The following is a 27944-nucleotide window of genomic DNA, read 5'->3' on the forward strand; positions in this document are numbered from 1 at the left end:
TGATATATTAATAAATTAAAGAATAACTGACAATAATTTAAGAGCTATCTCAGAAGCACCTTTCAGACACTACTGTTACGTAAGGTAAAGAAATTAAAAATAAACATTTCCTTGTCTAGACGTCACAGGTTTGAAATTGTTGTAAGTGCGTTGAAAGCATATGCTTCAACACAGCAACGACGATGCTAGATAGCACAAATTTGCACTGCAGGAGGTTTGTAAAGGCAGAAATGGTTGTTTGTGCCCTTAAGTAAGAGCTCATTTGGAACAACGCCCCAAAGCTGAATGCAGCAATTCACAAGTGAAATCTCACAGCTAATAGCACAATTACATATGGTAAATGGTGTTCACATGATATAAAAATCTCAAACAATTGCCAACGACTAGGAAACTGTAGTTTAGTCTGGCACTCCTGATGTATAAAGTGTTGTGATGTTTTATTAGCAATGGAAAAATAACCCGACTGCAGCCGCGCAAGAATTCAGATTAATCGCCAAAATATAAAGTGCACCCAGTAGCCTTCCAGCAATTACGCTAGCCCTAGCCCCAACCCTCATTCCTACAAATGTGCTTTCTCCGTTACTCTTCTAGATTCTAGATGCAACTAGCAAGCACTAAAAGACATAATGAAAAGGCAGCCGTTTTCAATCCCAGCGACACGTGATCCTTGCTTACGTTTGAAATAGCCTGCGGGTGTGCAGCTTGGCGGCTCAGAGTGGGAGGAGGGCTGAGCCTCCACGCGCAGGCTCTGTCCTCGGTGCTGAATAATGCGCTGCCCAAAGACTGCTCAGGTGGTACTGTCAGTGGCTTCTCTCCGGTGTCTATTGACACCTTTCCGCTACTGATTCCCAGCTAGTACAGATATAACAAGAGGAAGGCCAGCCTGGATATAACTTAACGACATTAACCATCTGGCATCCTTTTAAATTCGAGGGAGGCTGTGAAGATCCCAGGCATTCGAAAGCAGCAGCTGCACGAAAACCCAATAATCAACAATATCTCTTCTGGACCCGTAAGGATGGATACCGAGTATCCCGGCTTTGAAAACCCTTTCTATAGCGAATTCAAGTACTTCTGCAAAAAAGTGCACGAGGCCTATAACGAATTAAAGGAGGATCTGACGCCCTATAGAGATGATCGCTATTACAGGTAAGATTATCTTTCTTTGTGTTTCAGATGTGAATAAAACGCACGCAGAGGTAATTTATCGTATAGGGGGAACTCAGCAAAAATGATGATAAACAGTCGTTGATGCCCTCTATCCCCGCAAGACACACAGAAGAGAAGTCGCACGTTTTAATGTGTTGGAGGTTAACGTCGTTAAGTGATGTCTTCAAAAAAAAGTCGTGTCTTAATACAACATGGGGTAACGAATTCGATCAGCCATGTGCTACTCACCCACCAATATGGTGTGGTTTATGTGCGCGACGTTTTTTTTTTTCAGGGTTAATCGATTGGTTAAAACGACTCACCTCATTTTTGAATAATATGGAAAATGCGGGTTCAAACTGGGACAACGAACGTAATCATTAATACAATGATGGTATTGATCTATCCAGCCATTGCTTTTCGAACCCAATCAACGCAATTTATGTTGTGGAGGTGGGCCTCTATTTTTACACAATCAAAAATAAGGCAGAACCTTGAACAAAGTGTCTTTCAACGCAGGGGACACACGACATACAAGACTAATTCATAATTTAACCAAATGCACACGTCTTCGAGATTTCGAATATGGGAGGACAATGAGCATTATCTTAAAATGACACTATAGAATCACTGCCAGTTAACGTTCTGAAAAACACACGTTGGATATCTACAATAAATCTTGATTTCTAAACCTCAAATTATAGGTATTTAATTGGACATTATTATTTATTTGATACATGAAGTCAATTGCAGTGGATCCATACAGTATTCAGATCCCTTTCTTCAAACTGTATTGTGTTTTTTAATTCAAAGTGGAAACGTTTGCCATTTTTGCCCATCAAACTACACTCAATAACCCATAATAACCGGGTGAAAACACGTTTTCAAAAAGGCTTGCAAATGTATTCAAAATCAAAAACTGAAACCTCTTTTTTATTAAAGTATTCAGTACCTTTGCTGTGGCACTCCAAATTGTGCATCCTGTAGCTTTAACTGTAATTGAGGTGTATCTAAGAACTGGAACGGAGTCTACCTGTGGGAAACTGAAAAAATTGGACATTGTTTAGAAAGGCACACAACTGTGTAAATAATGTCCCACAACTGACCACTGCACATTATGACAAAACATTAAAACCAAGGAATTTTCTGTGAATCATTGTAATCAAATTGTGGTGAGGAATAAATCAGGGTAAAGGTTTAAAATCAGTTCTAAAGCTTTGTGTATTCTCAGGGGCACTGGGGACTCAATATAAAACAGAAGAAGTTTGGAACCACAAAGACTCTTTCCAGAGATGGCTATCCTGCCAATACAATACAATACAATACAATTTATTTTTGTACAGCCAAAAATCACACAAGAAGTGCCACAATGAGTTTTAACATGCCCTGCCTCTTGACAGCCTCCCAGCATTGACTCTTTAAGAAGACAAGGAAAAACTCCCAAAAAAACCCTAGTAGGGAAAAAAATGGAAGAAACCTTGGGAAAGGCAGTTCAAAGAGAGACCCCTTTCCAGGTTGGTTGGGCGTGCAGTGGGTGTCAAAGAGAAAGTGGTCAATACAATACAATACACAGAACAAAACACAAGTAATCCTCAATACAATATACTGTAACATATTGCAGCATCATCTTATGGGGATGCTTTTCAGTGGCAGGGACAAAGAGACTGGTTAGAATTGAGGGGAAAATGAATGCAGCCAAATACAAAGAGATCCTTGAAGAAAACCTGCACTAGCGTGTATGCAACCTCAGACTGTGGTGACAGTTCACCTTTCAACACAACAATGACTTGCCACATACAGTCAAGACCATGCTGGAGTGGCTTCATGACAAGCCTCTGACTGTCATTGAGTGGCCCAGCCAAAGCCCAGACTTAAACCTCCTAGAACATCTGTAGAGAGACTTGATGATGGCAGTTTACTGACACTACCCATCCAATCTAATGGAGCTTGAAAAAATCTGCCTGGAAGAATGGGATAAACTGCCCAGATCCAGGTGTGCAAAGCTTTTAGAGAATTACCTAAGAAGACTCAAACCTATAATTGCTGCAAAAGGGGAATCTACAAAGTACTGAATTAATGGTGTGAGATTTATATGAATTGAGAGATTTCAGTTTTTGATGTTTATTAAATTTGCAAACGTTTCTAAATTGTCATTATGGGTTTTATTGAGTGAAGATTGGTGGGGGAAAATGGCAAATGTATCTCTCTATTATAAAAAAAATCTTGGAAGATTGGAAGGAGACAATGTGATTTTTTCAGAGAGACACTTTCACGTCCTGCGAGATGAGACTTTGTGCCAAGTGATTTAACCATGCCCGGGGCCGGAATTAAAAGACAAAGAGTAAATGACAAAGTAGAACGTCATAAAGAATTCAAAAACGTTGGCGCGATACACATGCAGAGCAGGTTAGAGATAATGGAAGTACGAAAATTCGAAAGTCTCAAAAAAAGGATAGCAAAGATCGCATTTGCAAAAAAATTGAAATTATTACTTGGTGAAATAACGGAACAACGTAAAGAGATCGAATATATTGTTCGGATTTAAAGTTTAAGACGGAGACTTATAGGTCATCTAATTCGTGTTGCCATCAGGGTAAAAAAAGTAGTGTTTCTTCCCAATGAAGAGGCGTATCCATGAGAATTAAAAGATTTGTTGTTTGGTGAAAATGAAATCCTGCGACAGAAAATTGCAAGCACGCACACGGTTCAATCATTTCTCATTTGTGTGAATGCTATTGTCAGACACATTTCTTGTAGAGAGAAAGAAATGATATTCACTCACGGGCAGTTATATGTTGTGTTGTCATGATGTAATTCCAAATACGGAATCAAAATTCAATGCAATATTTATGAAAAGGTAAAAGCGAAAAGAGATCAAATATATGGACATAGGTGATATGGCAGAAGTGCACTGTACGAGATGCAGATCACGCAGCCCGGCAGCAGCAGCAAGCCAGCAGCTGATTGAGCAAACAGGAGGTAAAAACAAAAACTATATTTGTTTCCCATTGTATCACCATTTAAGAGGGGGTTTTAGAGGATCGATCGTGTCTCCTTGGGCTGTGTTCCGCCCCCCTCTTCACAACGTGAGTGGCAGAGATGCGAAGTGGCTGGCATGTAGCGCATGTCGGTGGGTGGGGTGGGGAATTTAGGGGGTGGGAGAGCGAAGCGAGCAGGGGGTGAAGCCCTTAGTCTTTATAAAATTAAATCTACAATGCAATAATGTGTGCAAGAAACTGAAGAGATCTGAATACTTTCTAAATACACTGTACTTAAGTAAACAATGTATTTTATTCAAAGTGTTAAAGATGAATGTGCATAAAGCTACAGTATATACAGAAACTACACCATCTTTTGGAAGGAGAGGTATGCTTTAACAGTGTGTTGGCATCTCGTATCCCTCAATTTAGGCTGAAGGGTAATATATTAAATATCATATTCCATCCTTTGAAAACCGTGGGCAATTTGAACCAAAACATACATAACAGTAGCTGCTTCAGTGAAAAGGTATTCTGAGCCATCTGTGCAAAGTGGGCAGTGAGGGGTTGCACATAACTGTGCTCTCATTCATATGCACTCTTTCTGTTTAAGTATATTTGCACTGTGGATAAGCAATTGTAATATAGTCGTGGACAAAACTACAACGTACTACTAATGTTATTAAAGTTCCTTGGGATGGTGGACACTACAGAAATGTGCTAAACAATAAAGTTTGGTTGTTTGATATTTCCCACCAGAACTGTCTATTACACCATTGCACTCCTGAGCCATTTCTTTAAACAGGTAAGGAAGTCCTCCAGAGGTGCTAATCATTTTCTAAAATGTATTATCTCGAAATGCTTTCCATAGAATTGTTCACCACTCACAGAAATGATGCAACAATTTATCAATCTGATTAAGAACATGCAGGCTGCTCCTTCCTGGCACAGTATGCTGAATAGTTATCTGGTACATTCACACAAACAACAGTTTCTCTTTGTAACTTGATATCGCATTGAGCTGACCCAGTTGTCCAAAGGAACACAATCCAATTGTATGGCATTCATGTGGCGAATCTTCAATGAAGCAAATCCAGAGCAATTGAAAGACCACCCTTGATTAAGATAAGGTTAATCCAACTAAGCCTGCTTGTAATTTTTCATCTTCCCATACATTTTCTTGCTCCTTCCCTGCCAGACAGGTTTTCCTCCCCATTTTGAAAAGCCACTTTTCATTGCCAAGGTCTAGTATTTCTGGGTCCCTCACACTCTTTTTTGGGCATACAAGTGGTATTGCACCTTTTGCCTTATGTGTGATGCGCCCACATGTAGGTTCCACCTTGGTTACATGGGTCGTCCAGCCACCAAGCTCTTACTGGAAAACACCACCCCAACACCTTGCTCCAGGAATTGGGCCTGGAATCCTTGTTTTAGGCAAAATTCTCCTTGATTTATTAAGTGCATTCCCAAAGATCAGTTATGGATTTCTCTCTCTGGCCTTAGGGATGGTCTTGGCAAACTGGTCTAACAATAGCACATACGGTATCTACAGGCAACATAGCAAGATTTGAGATTCAAGAGTTTTATTTATCACACACCAGCTTTACAGGTACAATGTGCAGTGAAATTATGTTGTATTTTTTAATTTTTCCAAGATCATTAAGGCACATAAGTCATCACCATACAGAGGTGCCCCATTATTTTTCTAAACGTTTTTTTCTTGCATGAGTTACAGCTTCAACACCTGTATCCATAGAAAGGAAAGAACCAGTTCATAAAATAGATGTATGGTATATTGGCTTGGTAGGGGGGTTCCATGGATGAAAAGTTACAATGACTTTTGTGTAAGTGTTCATCACTTGCTCCTTCGAGTGTTTAGGTGATTGTTTCTCATTAGAGTTGTTAAGCTTTTCAAGCACTCATATTGTGTAATTTGTATTTTGGTGAATTTACTAAGTGGTCATTGTTTTCCCAATCATTTCCTATTTGTGCTACACATTGAATCCTAGAGAAAAGTGCACAGATATATCTGCTTTATCAGTTATTATGAGGGTGTTAGACTGCCTCTGAAAATATCCAGCATTATATACTGAAATTGTATTTATGACTCCCAACACCAGAACACATGGCTGTACTGCCACCTTACAGTGCTTGAGCCCCAGGTAGGATTCCAGGCTGTGATGTCTTCTGTATAGTTAACCTGTTCTTCCAATACTCACTTGAATTTCATTCAGAGAAATCTGTTTAAGTTGAAAGACTCCATCAGTTGTTTGACAATTGTTAAATTTTCCTTGAGTTGAATAAATCCTACAAAAATCTGGAATAGCATCCAGACCTGCATTTAGAGAGCACTGTACTCAGACTGTGCATTATTAAATGAAAAATTAGTTATAGACAATGGTTTGAATGGATAGATCCCCAACTTGAACATACACAATTTGCATGCTAGCAAAAACAAAGCAAAACAAAAAAAATATTTGGTTTTATTTACTTGTAAGAGTTATTTTAACTTTTCTTTCAATTAACATTAAATAAGTGAGGATAAACAAAAAAAACCCTGAATTTTCTGCCTCTTGTGCACTGATCTGGGCCACATATACTCATGTATGTCAATAAGGTACAAAGGCCATTTCTGCACAAAAAGTTTAACTTTCATTGCTTTCTAAATCCTTCCAGAATAATTTAGAGCATGTAGAGGCCATACTTGAATGTGACACAAACCCATCTCAGAACATACAAATGCACACACACCTTGGGGAGTAATAGAGGTAAGGTGGGCTGGAATGTACATTGAAGTCCTACTCAAGCACACAGAGCTCCACATAAATTCTCTCCACCCTGGGAACTGTATCCTTGTACGTGGAGATCAGAGGCAATAAGATTAAACACTACATCTGCATGACCCTTCATAATAATAATAAAAAAATACTCTGGAAATAACTGCATTTAAAATTCACAAAACCATATGTGATATGGGAGACAGCTGATTACCACTGTAAAGTTAGTTACAGTACTATAAAGATATCATAGGGAATTACATTTGAGGGTTTTATAAAATTAACTTCTAATTTCAGAGCCTTTGGCAACATGTCTAGGAGGCTTTGAACTGGACTTTGACTTGACACTTTCTTAAATAATGACCGTTTTCTTCTCCCAAACTGCGTTGTAGCTTTGCTCTCTTATCTAAGATTGCTTACAGCACAAGAAGTCGGCGCTTCAGCATTTCATAGGATCTGACAGAAGGGAACAAATCTGGTTTCCTTTTAGTCATAAAAAGTAGCTCAAATCATGAGGTGATACAGCGATAATTTAAAAATACATTCTTGCGTCCCTTAATTGGGTAGACCGCCTTTCCATGTAAATTTAACTTCACCTTCCTGGAGCACTGCGCAGCTCCACGATTTACACCGCCGGTGCCTCTTGGTGACATCACGCTTCTCGAGCACACGTCAGCGTCCTGCAGCTCCTGCTCTTGTGTTCCAGCTGGCCCCGCCCATGTAGCGCATGTGCAGTCTTCTGCGAAGGCGTGGTCGCCATCGCCCCGTCAGAGGTATGCGGATGTGAGTTGGCTGGACTCTTCTCCCTCACTTTAGGAGTCTGGCAACCGGAGGCATCCTGGGCTCCAAGACCACAACTATGGAACCGTAAGTAAACTTTTAGCTTTAAACGCTTGGGCCGAAGCCGTTTGTATTGTGCCCGCTTTGATTTTTTTTCTGCTTACATCCCGAGAGACTTGCTTCAGGTACAGGATAAGGGATTAATGATGATGACAGGTTAAAGGAAATCTGCGGAGAAGCAGCACACGACGACTTACTATAGAGACGGCAGCTGTGACTTTATCTGTGTCGCTGAGAATAGTTGTGCAGTGCCGCTCGAAGCGTCTTACTACATACACGACTGATTAAAGGCGATACGAGTGAAACTTAGTGAGTCGTGCGTGACCTGGGCGAGCAGGTGAACTGGCCTCAGGTAAGTGCGAGCGTGGCCTTTTCGGGGTGGGCGGGAACTCTAGTGCTTGGCAAAATGCCTAAAAGGACGCGGTGTTGCTTTGATGATCTCGCAGTATGGAAGCATTTACTGTAGTTGTATCTACGCTTGCTTAAATCTTGTAAAAGCGTAGGACATAGAAGTACGATTTAACTATATGCTAATTATTTTAAGTAGTACGGTAGGACAAGCCGAGTTTTTTGCATTAACAAAGATGACTGTTAATAACTTTGAGCACTGTCTTGAAAAGTTTTTGATTTGCTTTAGTCATCAACTCCAACATCTGTGATTCTCAAAAGGTTAACCTTGTGAATGAAGGAAAAACGTAGCTCTTGCTCAGACGATCACAGCTAACTTGTTGACCTACTGGTTTTTAATTGCGTAACGCAGTCGCCGCACATGAAATCTCGTGCTGATTTTCTTTGAAGTTGCTTATGATTGTAGTTTCTAATTGGACTGGTTTAGAAGTTAGAACCATGAATCTGTGTCCATTTTCTAACATGCATCAGATCTGTTTATAAAATGCAGCCTGAAGCACAGTTAAATAATAAATTAAATAATTAATATGTACACTTGTCCAAGCCGTCAAATGAAACGCAATACACACGTTTTCACTTCTTATTATCATATGGGAATTTGTGCCATTGCTAAATTGCCAAGATGCTGCTCCAGCCTGTAGAAGGTGTTACTGGGAGAATCTGGGTCAGCACAGAAAGTATTTTTTTACTTGGTTAAATCAATTATGATATGATAAAATGCCCAAGAGAGGATAACTGACTAGCTGTCCTATCTCATCAGAACTATGACATTGTATTTCTTTTGACTGTTGTTTTGCATGGTTTTACCTTGGTTTGGATGTTTATTTTCCCCAGCAGTACAGCTGAGTGGAGTTTTTTTTTTCCTCTTACTCCTCCTCCCCCAATAATGAACTTAATATTGTCAAGATATTTTATTGTACATTTAAAGTGTGAATGCTCATGAATGCTAATGTTATAGGTTATCTATCTATTATTGTCACTAAGGCAAAATTAAAACTTTACAGACGAGTGAGAAAGAGAAAATATATATAAATAATATAACAAGCAACAAACCGTCACTCCTTGAAGAGCTGCTGCTGTCAGTAGCAGGTTTATAGGTGGCAGCAAGATGGTCGGACATATCCAGATGAACATCTGAAGGCATTAAAAAAATGAATACAGCAGGTCCAGCTTCTGGTGTCCATAAAAGGAACATGTCATTATAGGTTTGTTCAGAACTCACCATTAGAGTCTTGATATCCAAGAAAATCATTTAAGTTGCAAATTTTGAAAAATAAACATTAACAGGATAATGCATTCTGGACAAATTCAGTCACCATTTTAAAGTGTGGATCATATGTGTTGGCTTTAATTGTAATGCGCTCGCATCTTATATTTCCCCATCACCCAAGTGTCTAAACCTCCCCTGCTTTTTCTACTGACATAACTCTCCAGGCCCATCCTGCTTTTTACATTTTGTCTGGTCATATCAGATGGAAACCATCCAGCTTTAATATGCATCTTAAATAGCAAGTTTAAGCTGATTTGCCACAGTAACAAAAATGCCATAGTAACCGAACATGTTGTAATTTGCTATGAGATGTGACAGTTCTTTCAACTTAGAAAGTGATCGAGCATTTCTTGTTACCTAGAGGTTGGCCAGTTTTAAATACTTTCCACCTTACTTTTATCCCACTCTAGATTTTTGCCCTTTCCATCCTTGGACAAGCTGCTCCTCTGGTAAAGTGTGAGCTCACTCCTTTGGCAGAAGTGATTGCAGTGCTACCAGCTGAGTACAGGAATATTTAATATAGCCCCTTTTACATTCGTTAGAGTCTCTTGCTTACAGTACTTGGATGTTGTAGATGTAAAGTTTACTTACCGTAGATCCGCTGTGCCCTGTGACATCTCATTCGCAGCTTGTTTGAAAAGGCATTTGAGATGGATTGAAGCGTGGTTCTGCGATGATAGCAGCGTATCTTCAGTTCAATTTAAAAATCCATTTAAAAAATTATTGTAGCAAGCCAGATACCAGATCTTAACAGTATTAATAACATTCTTTACACAAAAGAATTTTTTTTTAAATAGAGAGAAAGTGAGAGAGAGAGAATGCTTCTGTAGAAAAGCTTGATGCCATGCCTGGAAGCAATTACAGTATAATATTCAGAAATGTCTGTTACTACATTATGATTGTACAGTTGCACACACAGCCTTAGCAGTGAGTTTTCTGTTGGTTTGGGGTTACTCATTACAAGTTCAAATGGGTAAAATTTTAGTCTTGATTGTATATAGAATTATGTGATCATAAAAGACAGCCTGATATAACACATGCACATAACTTCATTTATTCAGTAACATTTTCAATTTGGCAATTTGAAAATAAATACTGCTTAAAACAAAATATTATATCAGTACCACATGTAATAAGTACTGTGAACATTCAGGGTTATGAAAGATACTTTCATGTATAACATTTAATTTATAAAAATTCTTCAAAGCAGTTTTTTTTTTTTTTTTTGATCAAGTGCAGTTATGAGATTTGTGGCAGCCTCAGCTCAAGCATAAAGCATTAGGTGTTTAGTAAGAAGTAATGAAACGAAATTTGAATTTGACTTGTCCATTAAAAGTCATAACTGTCACAAATTAATGATTTAATTACCCAGAATTACTAATTTGGCTTCAAAAACCCCCAAAATATTACAAATTTGGTATTTACTCATTTGTTTTTAGAAGTGGAATATGTTTAAGTAGCCCCGCAAAACTACCCTTCTTACTTTCTGCTTTGACACAATTGTATCCTTAAAGCGGCCTGCTCCCACTTCAAGGTGGAATTGTGAGATGATGAACCACATGAATGTCTGGATGATGCTGAATTGTTTTGCTTTTAATTTTTATTTTGAAATGTACATGCAGAGTAGCTCACCTTGTTACTGTTGTAGACTAGCCATAGGCACATCAATCACTATGCATTTTAAAATGTGTTTTTACCTGCTACACCTGCAGGTTAGGGTAATTGACAAATCTAGATTGGTCCTCCATGAGTAAATGTGTGCGTGTGTGTGTGTGTAATTATGCAAGTGTGCCTTTTAGTGTGGTGTCATCTCGACCTGAGCTTAGTGCTGTCTTAATAGACACCAACTCCCCATGGCCCTGAAATGAATAAGATGGTTAGGAAATTGATGGTGGATGGATGGGAAACTGTAACCTGTGTATACTGCTTAGTGGATAAGACTTTATTACCTTATCTGGGCTTTGTATGTGGTGTTTGCTATCATTTTAAAATTCAATCATTCAGCTCTGACATACTGCAAGGTAAAGCATGTGTAGATCACAGCTGGTTGGTCGTATTCCAATGTGTGTAGGAGATATATATCGCTATTTCTGAACTCGGAAAATAATTTGATTCAATTGGAAATAACAAAACCTTTTATTTTTTTTTTTTATTTTGAAAGAGCATTTGGATTTTTTTTTTAACTCTTATAAGTTTGGTAGATCATGTGGGATTTTCAAATTAAATCTGTGATTTCCATAATTCATGTCAAATCACAAGTCATACTTAGTGATGTGTTCTATACAAAAATGTATTTAATTTAAATTTTCTGTAGTGCTTCTTCACTGTATTTGGCTGGCCTTGCTAGTTTGTGACTTGACCAAATATTATTTTGCTATAGCTATTATTTTTATTCACAGGTGCTGTTATGCATGGGCAGCTTCAGATTCAGGCCTTAGTTCTTTCCTGCTTTCAAATTCTACAAAAAGCTAAGATAAGCCAACTACGATTAACTGTTTATATGTATATTTATTCTACATTTATTTGTGATTCAATGGCCTTGTCTCCATCAGATTATTTCAGATTAATTTTGAAATGAGATAGGGATGAGAATGAAAATAATGCTATGGTAAGGTTATCTGGAGTTGAATGCATTCCATGTTATACAGTATATAGGGACCACTAAGCTTTCTGCAGGCTTTCTTTAGGTGTAAACTGACATAATTTATCTTGTTGGGTTGTTAGCTGTTAATAGATGTTTTAGTTTTTGCAATCTTGTTAATCCCAGTTATCACTAAAGTTGTACACACAGAGAGATCCATTCCAGTTTTTATGTACAGCATATTTTATTTTGCCTTTTATCTTGGGAATTTTGAAATATTCCAGCACAATTCAAGATAAGTTCCCTCTTTGCCTTGCTTCTGATATGCCCTAATAATTGCTTTTGTGAACTCTGTCCGATATTGATACACGTAGATAATATTTTATCTGCAGCCACCCGAGAACTCTGGTCAAAGTCTGTTCTACACTCTGTAACTCTGCAAGAGTCTTTTGCAAAGTACTTTTTCTATTGTTGCCATTTAGTAGAATGTGAGCTTATGCAAATTTGAATAGTGATGGCATGCAAAGAAAATTATTTTGGTTAATAGAGGATGCAAACAACCATGCTCACAATGAATGTAGCCAGATAGAGAAGAAACAACATTGTTGTATAAAATTTTCAGAAACTGTAATGAGTCCAGGAAGTTCCAGAGCTAGACATGCTTTGAAACAAGGAGGCTTAACAGTGAACTATGATGTACATAATTGGCAGTAGCTGCATTAGAAACCCTGTGGGCAGAGAGACCTCCCTAATACTTTGGGATGTTGTGTTGTTTGGAAAGGAACACACTGTGTTTGAAGGTACCATAGTGTTAACAGAAAAGTTAATATAGTCAATGATGCAGTGACTGAGTTGCTTGATATCCTCCTCCCCACGTGACTCGTACATTATTTCTCAGTCTGTCCTTTTGAAGCAGTCATTCAGAGCCATTTCAGGATCCAGGCTACACCTTCTCACAACCCTGGTGGAAACCGGTAGTTGTCTAATAATAGTTTTGGAGCTAGGAATAAGATAAATCGGGTTGTTGTCACATCTGCCCAAAGGTTCCACAATTTTACACTTAAACACATCTTTAAAATTTAAATAGAACAGGTCTAGCTTATTTCTTCGAGTGGAGCATGAAACAAACTGATGGAAATTTGTCATTGTTCTTTCCAAAGGCATATGATTGAAGTCGGCACATATTGTAACTGCAGAGTCAGAAAGTGTCACCATTAAAGTGTTAGTAACAAAAGTGAATCACTTCCATTGCTGAGTCTGTATTTGCAGAGGGAGGAATAATATATATATTATTTATATATAAACAGTGAAAGGATGATGTAACTTCTTTCCCTGGGCAAATAACACGGACAGACTCTGGCAGTCAGAATTTCAATGTCTGAATCACGAAATTGTATTTTTTGTTAATTTTATTTCAAGAAAGTAACAGTCAAGCAGAATGCATTTTTCTCAGTGTCTCTTATGTTTCCAGGGCAGTTTAGGTAAGCAGTTGCCTGGGTGTATGTTGACTGCAGATCATCTGTAAATTTAAAATCCATTTATTCTATTTTTAGTTGCTACTATCAATAATAATTCAAATTACAACTAGTAACTAGTAAATAAAAAACATATAGAATAGGGAGTTTCTATAAATAGGGTGCTGCTGGCACAGTGATCAGAAATAAGGCACCATATACTTTCAGCTGCCACTTTATTAGGTACACCTTGCTAGTACCAAGTTGGTCCCCCCTATTGCCTTCAGAACTGGTGTAATTCTTCATGGCATAGATTCAACAAGGTGCTGGAATCATTACTCAGGGATTTTGGTCTATATTTACATATTAGCATCACACAGTTGCTGCAGATGTATTGGCTACACATCAATGTTGTGAATCTCCTGTTCCACCACATGGCAAAGGTGCTCTACTGGATTGAGATCTGGAGACTGTGGAGGCCATTTGAGTATGGTGAACTTATTGTCATGTTCCAAGAAACCAGTTTGAAATGATTTGAGCTTTGTGACATGGCTTGTTATCCTGCTGGAAGCAGCCATCAGAAGATGGGTACACTGCGGTCATAAAGGGATGGACATGGTCAGCAACAATACTCATTTAGGCTGTGGCATTTAAATGATGCTCAATTGGTACTAAGGTGTCAAAAGTTTGCCAAGAAAATATCCCCCACACTATTACACCACCAGCTTGAACTGCTGATACAAGACAGGATGGATCCATGCTTTAATGTTGTTGATAGCAAATTCTAACCCTGCCATCTGAATGTCGCTGCAGAATTCGAGAACCATCAGACCAGGAAACGCTTTTCCAATCTTCTATAGTCCGATTAGGTGACCCTGTGCGAATTGTAGCCTCAGTTGCCTGTTCTTAGGTGACAGGAGTGGCAACTGTTTTGTTCTCCTGCTGCTGTAGCTCATCTGCTTCAAGGTTTGACATGTTGTGTGTTCAGCGATACTCTTCTACATATTTCAGTTGTAATGAGTGGTTAGATTTATTCCACAATTGGACAAATTAAAATAATCTTGAATTAGTCAAAGTCGGAGATACAGTGGGAAGACTTGTGTCTTTCCATAATTCTACAAGCTACACATATCTTCAGTTGCTCAGGTGTAGCAGTCACATAAATCAGTCTCAAAAATGTGTCCTCTCAGTTCCTCCTCAGACAAAAAGGAAACATTTTAAAATTAGGCTGTAGTGTTGATGCTTGTTGATGGCAGCATTAAACAAATGGAACATAAAAGAAAAAGAACCGGCCATCATGACTGACAACTCCACTAACATGATCTGTCTGGTACAGCTTGTGGAGATACTTCATACCGGCTGCTTAGTGCATGTGCTTACTTTGGTATCGCAAGCTGTGCTGAAAATTCCAACAATTGTCCACTTGCTTGGCTGGTTGAGGGGCATTGCAGACTTTTTCCACCATAGCAGTACGATCAGCCTTGTGTTTACAGATGCAACGTTTATTGGATTTGTCAACACACAAAATTGTGATTGATGCAGTCACGTAATGGATCAACACATTGGAAATGAGAGATTTTTGGAACAACGGCCAGCCAGCCATCTCAGGTACTGTCTATGCTGACCAGAGAGACATGGCAAGGCTTTGGTTAAGATCTTCATGAAGCCTAGGTACAATAACTTCACTCATTTTCTTTCTGGTTGGTATAGCATACCACAGTTCAAAAACCTGTATCATTCATTGAAAGCCCTCAGTTTCAACAATGGTGTAGTGTCTCATCCTCTTTAATAAAACTCCTGTGTGCATCCAGTGTCCGTGTGTGTTTGTCTTCTGGTGAAGTGCGCATGTGTGGGGCATGGTGCGATGCTTCAAAGCAAATGCTTCAAAGGCCGCCTGACGCGTCACACAAGACAGAGAGGGCGGGACCTATAAAATATCGTGCGTCAGATCCAATCGGATTTCGGTAAATGAGGTAAGACGTAAAACATAAGGCACGAAAAATACAATTGGGTACTGAGACGCGGAGACCAGCTTCCCCAAAGAGGTTGGATTAGTGTTTGTTGTTGTGCAAGTGTTCACTCTGAGGATGTCAGATTTGCGATTAAGAAGCTTGGCCCGGTAAAGTGTCAGTCGTTGAAGGGGTTTTCCTAAATATACGAATTTTCATGATATTACAATAGGATGACTTTTAAAAGTAGATTTATTTTCGCGCACATAAAATCCATTGCTGGGGAGACGCCACACATACAATAATCAGCTGCACGCCAGCACAGATTAAAATACTTGCTAGGGAACTGCACAGTACTTGCTGGAGAGACGACACGGGCACGATTATCAGCTGCACGCCACACTTTATGCACTACTATTCTAGTGCCCGTTATTGTAACAGGCTTAATGTCTAGTTTACTATATTTACAGATAAAAACTGCTGTAGATTATTTTTTGGGCATTAGGTGAATTAAAAGGAAGGTTGAAGCTATCTGAAGTCTCCAGTGTAGATTGTTTAGGATCTACTTGTTTGGATGCTAACTGATATTATGCTTATGGGTGATGTCGGGATAAATTATTTCTCTAATTTGTTGTGTTATAACATTAAGTTGTACACAGCTTACATGTGGCTTTGCTTTTATACAGATGTTCTTTACATGACGCACCGTTTGACTCCGTAGGATGTCCACACAACATCTTAAAGTGTCTAAAGCACTGATTTCAGTGGAGGAGGACACACCATTTTATGTTGTCCTACCTGCAGCCAGACCCTGCTTATTCTATATGATGTAATAAAGTGCTTTTTCTGTAGAAAGCCTTAACAGGCACATTAGCAACATCTACTGGATAGGGCTCCAAATACAAACACAAGCAAAAATCTACATATAGCAATTGAGCAGGATAGGGATTCACAGGATCGATCTTGAGACGTTAAGAATCAATATTGAATCGTTTAAATGAAAAATAACAGTCAACAGTATGGCTGGGCAGTGTGGATTTAAACTTATTTTGAGATTATTTTCACCCAAAATGCAATATTCAATATTTCTCAATATGTTCTCAAAGCACCTTAAAGAGTCATATCAAATTCAGCACCATCTCCACTTGTAGAACTGGAGCTTGATTTGAATTTTTTTTTTTTTTTCTAATTTTAAATGGTATAGGATGTCATTTTACCACTGTATTACAGGGCATGGAATAGGTCTTTTCCAATTGAATAAGATAAGGCTAGGAGCAAACAATTTAATATATCACAACAGATTTTTCAAATGAACTATTACCTCTTACAATACTGTCTGTGTATTTTAGATATGCATTGAGCCGTGTATTAGTTATAGTTAAATTACAACACACTGTGTTTATATTAGAGCTGCAGCTAATGATTATTTTGATAATTGCTTAATCTGTTGATTATTTTTTGATTAATCTTAGTTAAAAAAACAAATTTATTGAATTATTTTTTACATCATTTCTCTGATGATCTGAACAAGAGTTAATTATAATTCTTCTAACTACAATGTATAAGAGTATGATATATAAGAGTGTGATATACACTTTAAAGTGCAATGAACTTAATATTTTTTTCACTTAAACATAACCGGCTTAGTTGTGTTACTTAAGTTGCTCAAACTGTGGCTTAAACAACAAACTATAGCTGAAACTGCTACATCAGTTGCTTTATAAACAAACTCTTAAGTTGCTTTAGCAGTGTCACCAAGGATGTAAAATGGTTCTACAGGAGTTTTGAGTTGCAATGCAAAAATGTAAACATAACCACATGTTCTTGGCTAAGGCTGGCTCTCTTTTTGGAAGTTATTTTGCCTGCAACCAAAAAGAGACGCTCAGACGGTGTTGAGGTAGAAGGGATACATAGGTAGGTCTTTGCAAGCCTGGCCAGAGTGGGATATCTAGCTTCATTGGTCTTCCACCAGTGTAATGGATTTTCTTCTTTGGCAGCTTGTTTCTCTCTAATGTATGTAAGGATCTCATTCCTTAAAACATGTCCATAGATTTATTCAACTTCCACATCTCTTATCTTCTTCACTGCTGTTTCCCAGGCCAAAGAATGAGTCAAGTACAGTGACAGTAACATCAGTTGTATGTCCAGCAGATGTATTACTGGTGGATGTACTCGCAGCACAGATTTTGTCTTCTTGACACTGTGGGTGATCCTTCTCACTTCAAGTGCCTGCTTTTGTACATTATCTTGCACATGGAACACTTGGGTTCAGTGCAGTAGCAAGGACTACTATGTTTGGCAAGGAGTCTAAAAATTTGGCCTACTTCCTCCATTGTTGCTGAAGCTATTATAAGTGAGGATATTGAAGAAATTGTAGAGTATTTCTCCCCACTTAAAACACACTGGCACATTTAAAAGATTTAAAAGCAGTGGAAAGCTCTTCAGGCAGGCACCATTGCTCAGCTTTTAAGTCAAAGTAGTTCTTGTCTGTCTGCTTGACAGTAGGGTCAGACAGTGTTGCAGTTCTGGGCTATCTTTGCTCAACCAGTCCACTAATAATGTAGAATGTACTGTTCCATCTTGTTCTTACATCCCATACAAGTTTGTGCTCAGGCGTTCCCATTTGTAGCTGTTTTTCTTTTAGCTTGGTGGAGGCTTGCACAATTTTTTTAAAAGCTCCACAAAGCAGTGTGCTGTTGCAATAGCTATTGAAAGGCCTGGATGTTTTAGTCCAGAATTAATTACCAACTGCAAAGTGTGGCCAGTGCATTAATCATGCACAATAACAACACTTTTGCTGGGAGGAATTTCAAATTTGCATACACCCTCCTAAAACCGGTCAACTATATTGGCTGTTTTATGTCTGTGCTCCAGTGGCATTGTGGTAAGGCAGCCTGACTTCATGTTCCAGCCTTTTCCAATAAAATGGCATGTTATGCCATGGTAGGCTTCAGTTGCCTCACTTGCCCATATATCGGTGGTTATTGCAAGTTTGCTGGTGGTAGTTTTAATGCAAGTCTTGTTGAAATGTTTCCTGATATTTCCTCTCCATTAGCTTATTAAAATATGTCCTTGAAGGCAGCAAAAAACCTGAATTAAGCATGCAAATCATTTCTTTACATCCATCAGCCTCCACCATGGAGAGTGGTCTCATGTCAGTTACCAGCATATTTCAGACAGTCAGTCAGGGCAGCTGCTTGCTGTGGTGTGCATGAGGCATTATTCCTTAAAACGTAGTCAGACATGTTAAGTTGATTTTTGCTGAAATTACAATACAGTGCAAGTCTTCAAAACAGAATATTTTTACCTTTAGCTATACAGTTGATAAATGTAATTTTTCTTTATATTTTAAAAAATATAACATTAGCATTTTTAAAATGTAATGCTTAAACTCTTTCTTTAGCAGGTTTGGATGGATGGAAAATTACTTAGTCACTTTCGTAATCATGTCTCTGTATAGTTGTGCCACATTTTGGCAGTGTATGTGTTCTATAATTATTCCGGAACTTTTTTTGATAGATGTTTCCCCGTTTCTAAGTGAGTTTGAATCACTGAAGAGGACCCCTGATCAATCTCATTTGACGAAGGGGGAGGTTTGCAGTTGCTGGTAGTGGGACTTCAAAGAATTAAACAACAGGCAAAACTCTGTTGCGGGACCATAAATGCTGAGAAACAAAGGTTTAATGAGGATGGCGCAAACCAAATGCATTAAGAATTAGCCACATGGAGAAGACACCTTTTTGGTTAGCTGCATTCCATTTCTGTCTGTACAAACTTTCATCTTTGCCCTGGGTCTTGTCTATTTTTTGCTATGCATTTGTGCATGTTTGGCTGTCACTGTGTGGTATTAATGTTGGATTGTGAAGGTGCTAGGAGTGACCCTTCAGACAAATACTCCTTCAATGAATGGATGTTTTCTTGTGTAGCGAGTGCACAGATGATGTGCACAGGGCAGCACAGTTACCCAATTCTGGAGGCCAGGTGGTTGCTGACATGAAGGTTCTAAAGAAAGGACTGATGATGAAATGTACGTCATGTACACTTTAGCGTATCTTTGCATGAAAGCTCTTCACAGCTTTGGCAGGTTGCCAGCTTGAGGAATTTTTAACTCCGATCACGTTGCCGTTTGCGCTGTGTTGAGTGTGTGCACCTAGAAAGGTAAAATGTCTTATATACTATGACAAACATTTGACTAACTGATGCTAAATAAGAACCATATGTATCTGTTTTGACTTGCCTACAAATTCGACTTAATGACAGACTTCAAAATGGATCTTATTCCTACGCTGTGGACTGCCTGTATTCAAAACTGACTAATTTAAAATAATATATCTTCTGCAGAACTACCAATTTAACAATAGCCCTAAAGTTGTCTTTAAGGATGCTTTCACACTCATAAAGTATAACAATAAAATCAAGTTAACGCCAGTAGCACAAAAGCTACAAACTGTTCCAAATTATCCATTATTCCTGTTCCATTGTTGATCACAATTGTACATGATGAGTGCACACCCGAGTACGACAGAATCACATACTGTAAAGTCTGAAAGCAAACAAATGCAGCAAGTGTGGAGCACAGGACAGACTTGAGATCATTTTCTGGTCCACAAAGCTAAGTGTGAAATAGCTCTGATAAACTGTGGGATGTTAGCTTACCATGCTGAATGCACATCTTCAGTCGCTCCCATGTGTTTCATCTTGAGGTACTCATGCATAAAAGTAATACCCCCATGCCATGACAATTCTGCATGGCATATTTTACAACCAACCGTGCTGCCATACTTTAGATGTTTTAGGTTGCAGTTTTGGACTTTCGTCTCCCTCCATCTGTGCCATGTTGAAATGTATTGCTGACAAAAATGATGACGTAACGTAATACGTTTGACGCCTCCAATCCAGCTCGTCAACACTGATAATTAGTGGTAATGAATTTAATAATCAAATTTATAGATTTTTGTCAATTAGTTGTTGCAGCCTTAGTTTATATTGGTAAGGTGTGTATCCTGTCAGTGACCGAGTTACATCATTTATCTTATTGAAAGGTCCCTTTCTATTGCTATCTGGAGATATTTAAATGGGAGCTTATTTAAAGAGAGTGGCAGACTATAGAAATACTGTATTGTATATATTGTTCTTAGTGCAAAATGGTATACTGTTTACCACTTAAAATAATGGAAAAGTAAGGAAGTCCCTGAAAAGTATTGTTTAACAAAATGTATCACTTACATATTAATAGAAGAAATTAGTTGTTGAATGATTACATTTACATTTATATTACTTTTATTTATTTGGCTGATGTCTTTATCCAAGGCGACTTATAACTTTTTAGATACAGTTGGTTACATTTCTTTTTTTCCAGTTGGAGCACAGGCAGGTGAAATGACTTGCTCAGGGTCATATAGTGTCAGTGGAAGATTTGAATGCACAACCTCAGGGTTTGAAGTCCAAAGCCTTAACCACTATGCCACACTGCCTGCCATAGAGTGACATAGATCTTCAAGGGATGGTGACATTTTATCAGTACAGAAATGTCTAAAGGTTCCAAAGTTAATAATCTTCCATTTATTGAAAACATTGCAAGCTAAGATTGGTTGACAAAAAGTGATTGCCATGCATATCTGTAACTTACAGTTGAATCTCGGACTTGAAGTGCCATCTACATTGGTTCCATATTCTGAGTGATGGTGAAATGTCTGGATTTCTGCTTAATTAAGTTTAGTTAGTTGAAGTAGGTGTACAGAGTAAAGCATATAGAGAGCTTGAGCTGGAAAAGCTTTTGCTTTTAGAAAACCAGGCCATTGCAATGTTAATTTCCATCTTCTTTCCTCCAAAATCATGAGGATATTCATTTTGACAATACTAAATATTCCAAGCAAATGTAAGCTGAAGAAATGATCACCTATTAATATCAAGCCTAACTCATTCCAAGCAGTTGCAAAATTTAAATATGTGTAGGTCTTTACATTTTTGTGATTCTTAGATATTTGATGGGTTGTAAGACAGAGAAATCCGATCCCGTGCAAGCTGAAATAAAAGAGCATTGACTGGAAACAATATACGTTTATACAAGCTAATCTTGGACCTAGAAATTCTTTCTTGTAATTCTTCCAGTATACGCAATAATCTTAATGATGAATATGGTCTGGTAACATAAAGTACAATATAATCTCAGTTCAATTCCATCTCTTACACTCATCAATTATTACTCTAAACATTTGGTGAAACATCAATAGTACTTCCCTTCATTTGAAGGCTGACTGTAGTCATATCTTTTCATAAAACAAATGAAGTCATTGGCCTTGTCAAAGTTCTTTACCGACTTCTTACCAATCTGCTTCATTTATCACCTGCCTCCTTCACTCTAATGCTGTAGCTTAAACTTCAGCCTGTTTTTTGTGGGTTTTTTTGTAATTTATTAATTGTATGTCTCAGTATCTATATTTTGTGCCTCATGGAGTATATCCTGTTATATTTTCTTCTGATTCTACTTCCTTGGGGTTCAAAATTGGTAGTTCTTCAATAAAATTTTAGTTAAAAGATCATATTGACCAGATTGTTGTCAGCAGTTCCAGAATCTAATGTTTTTTTTTTCTTATTGTGCACTTAAAAAAATGTTTATGATAACAGTATTGGACTAAAAGTTGAATGAACGCAGTCAGATGGTAAATCAGGCAATAGACAGCCCATGAATATGATATTTGGTAGATGCTAGTTTCACATTTATTGAATTATTAATGATGCAAGAGATTTTTTTCAGTTAGATTTATTGTTTACTTGTTTGCTACATGACATTTTAAAATTGGCTTTTGTAAGTATTTGTAATACAGTTTAGTATACCAGCATTTTAGGATGCTGGGATGCTTTGAAATTTGATCATTTTGTAGATGAACATAACTTTGTGAGCATTTTAGAGAGGAGAAATTTAGCCAGACATAAATACTGTATTATTTCTAAGAACAGTACATTATGATGTTCCTTGTGTTTCCTCTTAATCATAATTTGATTATTTTTGCAGCAGGTAGATGTAATTGGCCTCAGAGGTTAGTGAAAAACACTAAATTCTTAAGATGTAGGATGTTCCAAAAAGATTAACTTTGAGTTTCAGTACTTGTGAAAGAAAAACTTGCATTTCCTGGTAATTTTGAATACAGGTAAATCAAGTTAAGCAAGTAGTTCCTGTACCGGTGTGAAGTAGGAACTAATTCTGAAAGTGTTGGCAACAAAAAAGCTGGTATAGTGGCTCCATGTTCCTTCTACAATGTGCCATTTTGTGGATTAGCCATTTGTAAGTTAAAATGTGATTTTCAAGTGCAGTGTTAGAATTTACTAGTTACCATAGATACTCGCGTATTAGTCGATCTCGCAGATAAGTCGAGTTTATTTTTAAGCCGAAAATTACGAAATTTGTTATGACCCGCGTATAAGTCGAGGGTAAAACTTGACAGCTATCAGAGATAGAGGGCGACAGTCAGCTGTTAATGGCGACAAAACTCACTGTCATGTCACAGGCATTCCCTCTGTGCTTGGAGAAATGCTAGACTCGTTGACTCGGCAACTAATCCTTGCGTGTGCGTGAGTTGCGAAATGTAAACAAAGGCAAGATGGCGTCGATATGTCACAAGGGAGCGAAGCGAGTGCAGAAAAGAAAACACTCGGCAGACGATGTTTTGCACATTATCGCTGAGTCGGACTCTGATTTTTCAGAATCGGATTTTATTGACAGTGATCAGGAATAGAGCAAGAGAATGAGAAGCCGGTATCAGCTGATCAGACACCAGCCGATGCTGCGCCAGCTGATCGGCTGTCAGCTGAACGCATTCGTGCAGCCGATGCACCTATGGCAAGGTTCGCGTGGGAGGAATACCCAGACATTGATCCGTGGGAGCCAAACTGGTTACCGGACTTCACAAGACAGCATGGCTTGCTGTTGGACACGACAGATCACCCGCTGCTGGACTACTTCAGGCTGCTCTCTCCTGATGCTGCTTTCAGCTACTGTCAGATGAGACAAACAGGTAGGCAGAGAAATTTTTTGAATCGCGGGCTGCGCTTGCATCGCATTGATAGCGTGCGTTGCCTTGGTTCTTTTGATTCCAAATCTGGTTGCACGTGGCAGCTAATTGTATGTTTGTTATCCAAAACCTGGAAAAGCTAATGCTCAAATTCAAGTATTTCACAGTTTAAAGAATTGTTTAATGAAATTAGAAAAAAACTAGCTAATTAGCAATAGTATTGCTGGCTTATAATTTATTTCAAAGACCATGGGAAACGGCAGATGACCGGTGACTTAACACCGTGAAGCGTTGAGTGTACAATGTCATTACCCAAATTCTATGGACAATTGTGTTGCCCCGCGGATAAGTTGACCCTGTTTTTTTGAATGAATTTTAAGGCATAAATTTTTCGACTTATACACGAGTATCTACGGTACTAGTACTCATTATACAGGGCTCCAGACTGTGACTAAAATCAAAAATAGGCTTTGGCGATTGCCATTTCTAATTAGTTTGCCAGTGGTGAGTGAAATCATTGAAACTTTAACTATATTGTAACAGATGCAAAAGGCCATTTATTTTTTTATTGTTGACTGTTTGTGCCGTTAACATATGTGTCAGTTCTGGCTTCCCCGTGGATATCCATGAGCCTCATTCTACTTAAGGCTGGTTTATATACTTTACAAGTCCGTGAACATGACACCAGACTTGGAGGCATGCATGCAGAAATAGTTCACGGTGCAGCTGACATGACAGCCGTTTATTCCAAATGGTGGATTTTGATAAGAGCCTAGTTATGCTTATGCTACAACTATTCATTAGAATGCAAGGAAGGCATGCAAAACATTTGAAATTCATCTACCCATCATGTAGGTCCCCTGTTATGAAGATATCTGTGGCCTGTGGAATTCAGTTGTCCCTTCTGATTTGGCAACTCTGTTGTCCAGGGCTTTATGCCCCTGGTAGGGCCACCCAAGGCAAACTGGTCCTAGGTGAGGGATGAGACAAAGTGCGGTTCAACGTAATCTCCTATGATGAATAAAAAATTCGGATGGCGTTTTCCCTCGCCCGGACGCGGGGCACCGGGGCACCCCTCTGGAGCCAGGCCTGGAGGTGGGGCTCGATGGCGAGTGTCTGGTGGCCGGGCTTGCACCCATGGCGCTCGGCCGGGCACAGCCCAAAGAGGCAACGTGGGTCCCCCTTCCCATGGGCTCACCACTTATGGGAGGGGCCAAGGAGGTCGGGTGCAGTGGTAGTTGGGTGGTGGCCGAAGGCGGGGACCTTGGTGGTCCGATCCTCGTCTATAGAAGCTGGCTCTTGGGACGTGGAATGTCACCTCTCTGCAGGGGAAGGAGACTGAGCTCGTGCGCGAGGTTGAGAGGTTCCGGCTAGATATAGTCGGGCTCACCTCGACGCACAGCTTGGACTCTGGAACCAATCTCCTTGAGAGGGGCTGGACTCTGTACCACTCTGGAGTTGCCCCCAGTGAGAGGTGCCGAGCGGGTGTGGGCATACTTATTGCCCCCCGACTTGGAGCCTGTACATTGGGGTTTACCCCGGTGGACGAGAGGGTAGCCTCCTTCCGCCTTCGGGTGGGGGGACGGGTCGTAACTGTTGTTTGTGTGTATGCACCGAACAGCAGTTCGGAGTACCCACCCTTTTTGTCCCTGGAGGGGGTGCTAGAGGGCATACCTTCTGGGGACTCCCTCATACTGCTGGGAGAATTCAATGCTCACGTGTGCAATGACAGTGAGACCTGGAAGGGAGTGATTGGGAGGAATGGCCCCCCCGATCTGAACCCGAGTGGTGTTTTGTTATTGGACTTCTGTGCTCGTCACAGATTGTCCATAACAAACACCATGTTCAAGCATAGGGGTGTTCATATGTGCACTTGGCACCAGGACACCTTAGGCCTCAGTTCGATGATAGACTTTGTGGTCATGTCGTCGACTTGCGGCCACATGTCTTGGACACTCGGGTGAAGAGAGGGGCGGAGCTGTCAACTGATCACCACCTGGTGGTGAGCTGGCTTCGATGGTGGGGGAGGATGCCGGTCAGGCCTGGTAGGCCCAAATGTGTTGTGAGGGTCTGCTGGGAACGTCTGGCAGAGCCCCCTGTCAGAAGTAGCTTCAACTCCCACCTCCGGCAGAACTTCAACCACGTCCCGAGGGAGGTGGGGGACATTGAGTCCGAATGGGCCATGTTCCGTGCCTCTATTGTTGAGGCGGCTGACCGGAGCTGTGGCCGTAAGGTGGTCGGTGCCTGTCGTGGCGGCAATCCCCGAACCCGCTGGCGGACACCGGCGGTGAGGGATGCTGTCAAGCTGAAGAAGGAGTCTTACCGGTCCCTTTTGTCCTGTGGGACTCTGGAGGCAGCTAATAGGTACTGGCATGCCAAGCGGAATGCGGCTTCGGTGGTTGCTGAGGCAGAAACTCGGGCATGGGAGGAGTTTGGGGAGGCCATGAAGAACGACTTTCAGACAGCTTCGAGGAGATTCTGGTCCACCGTCCGGCGTCTCAGGAGGGGGAAGCAGTGCAGTGTCAACACGGTATATGGTGGGGATGGTGCGCTGCTGACCTCGACTTGGGACGTTGTGGGTCGGTGGGGGGAGTACTTCAAAGACCTCCTCAATCCCACTAACATGCCTTCCAATGAGGAAGCAGAGTCTGGGGACTCGGAGGTGGGCTCCCCCATCTCTGGGACTGAGGTCACCGAGGTGGTCAAAAAACTCTTTGGTGGCAGGGCCCCGGGGGTGGATGAGATATGCCCGGAGTTCCTCAAGGCTCTGGATGTTGTAGGGCTTTCTTGGTTGACACGTCTCTGCAACATCTCATTGACATCAGGGACAGTGCCTCTGGATTGGCAGACCGGGGTGGTGGTCCCCCTCTTTAAGAAAGGGGGACCGGAGGGTGTGTTCCAACTACAGAGGGATCACACTCCTCAGCCTCCCTGGAAAAGTCTGTTCGGGGGTTCTGGAGAGGAGGGTCCGTCGGATATTCGAACCTCGGATTCAGGAGGAACAGTGTGGTTATCGTCCTGATCGCGGAACAGTGGACCAGCTCTACACCCTTAGCAGAGTCCTGGAGGGTGCATGGGAGTTCGCCCAACCAGTCTACATGTGTTTTGTGGACTTGGAAAAGGCGTTCGACCGTGTCCCTTGAGGAATCCTGTGGGGGGGTGCTCCAGGAATATGGGGTACCGAACCCCCTGAAAAGGGCTGTTCGGTCCCTGTACAACCGGTGTCAACAACAACAACAACAACATTTATTTATATAGCACATTTTCATACAAAAAGTAGCTCAAAGTGCTTTACATAATGAAGAAAAGAAGAATAAAAGACAAATAAGAAATTCAAATAAGACAACCTTAGTTAACATAAAAAGGAGTAAGGTCCGATGGCCAGGGTGGACAGAAAAAACAAAAAAAAACTCCAGAAGGCTGGAGAAAAAAATAAAATCTGTAGGGGTTCCAGGCCACGAGACCGCCCAGTCCCCTTTGGGCATTCTACCTAACATAAATGAAATAGTCCTCTTTGTAGTTAGGGTTCTCACGGAGTCACTTTATGCTGATGGTTATACAGACTTCTGGCTTTTAATCCATCCATCATTGTTGGAACATCATGGTGCTTTGGGTAGATGGTGGTGGCACAAGCCACCACCAATAGGACACCGGAAAAGGAAACAGAAGAGAGAGTAGGGGTTAGTACAAATTTTGAATGAATAGTTATTATAATGAATTGGATATACAGAGTGTCAGGATTAAATTACAGTGAAGTTATGAGAAGGCCATGTTAAAGTAATGTGTTTTCAGTAGTTTTTTAAAGTGCTCCACTGTATTAGCCTGGCGAATTCCTACTGGCAGGCTATTCCAGATTTTAGGTGCATAACAGCAGAAGGCCGCCTCACCACTTCTTTTAAGTTTTGCTCTTGGAATTCTAAGGAGACACTCAGTTGAGGATCTGAGGTTGCGATTTGGAATATAAGGTGTCAGACATTCCGATATATAAGACGGGGCGAGATTATTTAAAGCTTTATAAACCATAAGCAGAATTTTAAAGTCAATTCTGAATGACACAGGTAACCAGTGTAGTGACATCAAAACTGGAGAAATGTGTTCGGATTTTCTTTTCCTGGTAAGGATTCTAGCAGCTGCATTCTGCACTAACTGCAAACGATTGATGTCTTTTTTGGGTAGTCCTGAGAGGAGTGCATTACAGTAATCTAGTCGACTAAAGACAAACGCATGAACTAATTTCTCTGCATCTTTCGATGATATAAGAGGTCTAACTTTTGCTATGTTCCTTAGGTGAAAAAATGCTGTCCTAGTGATTTTATTAATATGCGATTTAAAATTCAGATTACAATCAACGGTTACCCCTAAGCTTTTTACCTCCGATTTGACTTTTAATCCTAATGCATCCAGTTTATTTCTAATAGCCTCATTGTATCCATTGTATCCATTATTGCCAATCACTATCACTATTGCCAATCATGTCAGAGCTTGGTCCGCATTGCCGGCAGTAAGTCGAACCCGTTTCCAGTGAG

The 27944-nt window shown here is 40.0% G+C and overlaps 1 protein-coding gene across 3 annotated transcripts in view; it reads left to right on the forward strand.

Annotated features, from left to right (window-relative positions):
- Positions 1-726: 726 nt before the first annotated feature.
- The window catches only part of tmem181 (transmembrane protein 181), a 65056-nt gene continuing 37838 nt past the window's right edge, over positions 727-27944 (forward strand). For 2 of the 3 annotated variants that reach the window (XR_007934420.1, XM_028797712.2), the window contains exon 1: positions 727-1149. Coding sequence is in view for 2 of the 3 variants with exons in the window: in XM_028797712.2 (XP_028653545.1) it covers positions 1019-1149 (131 nt within the window). In the remaining variant the exon portion in view is untranslated. Of the gene's footprint in view, positions 1150-7634; positions 7772-27944 lie in introns of those variants that run through there. The other variant, XM_028797713.2, reaches the window with a different exon arrangement.

This window comes from Erpetoichthys calabaricus, chromosome 3 (assembly GCF_900747795.2).
Source record: "Erpetoichthys calabaricus chromosome 3, fErpCal1.3, whole genome shotgun sequence".
Classification (NCBI taxonomy): domain Eukaryota; kingdom Metazoa; phylum Chordata; class Cladistia; order Polypteriformes; family Polypteridae; genus Erpetoichthys; species Erpetoichthys calabaricus.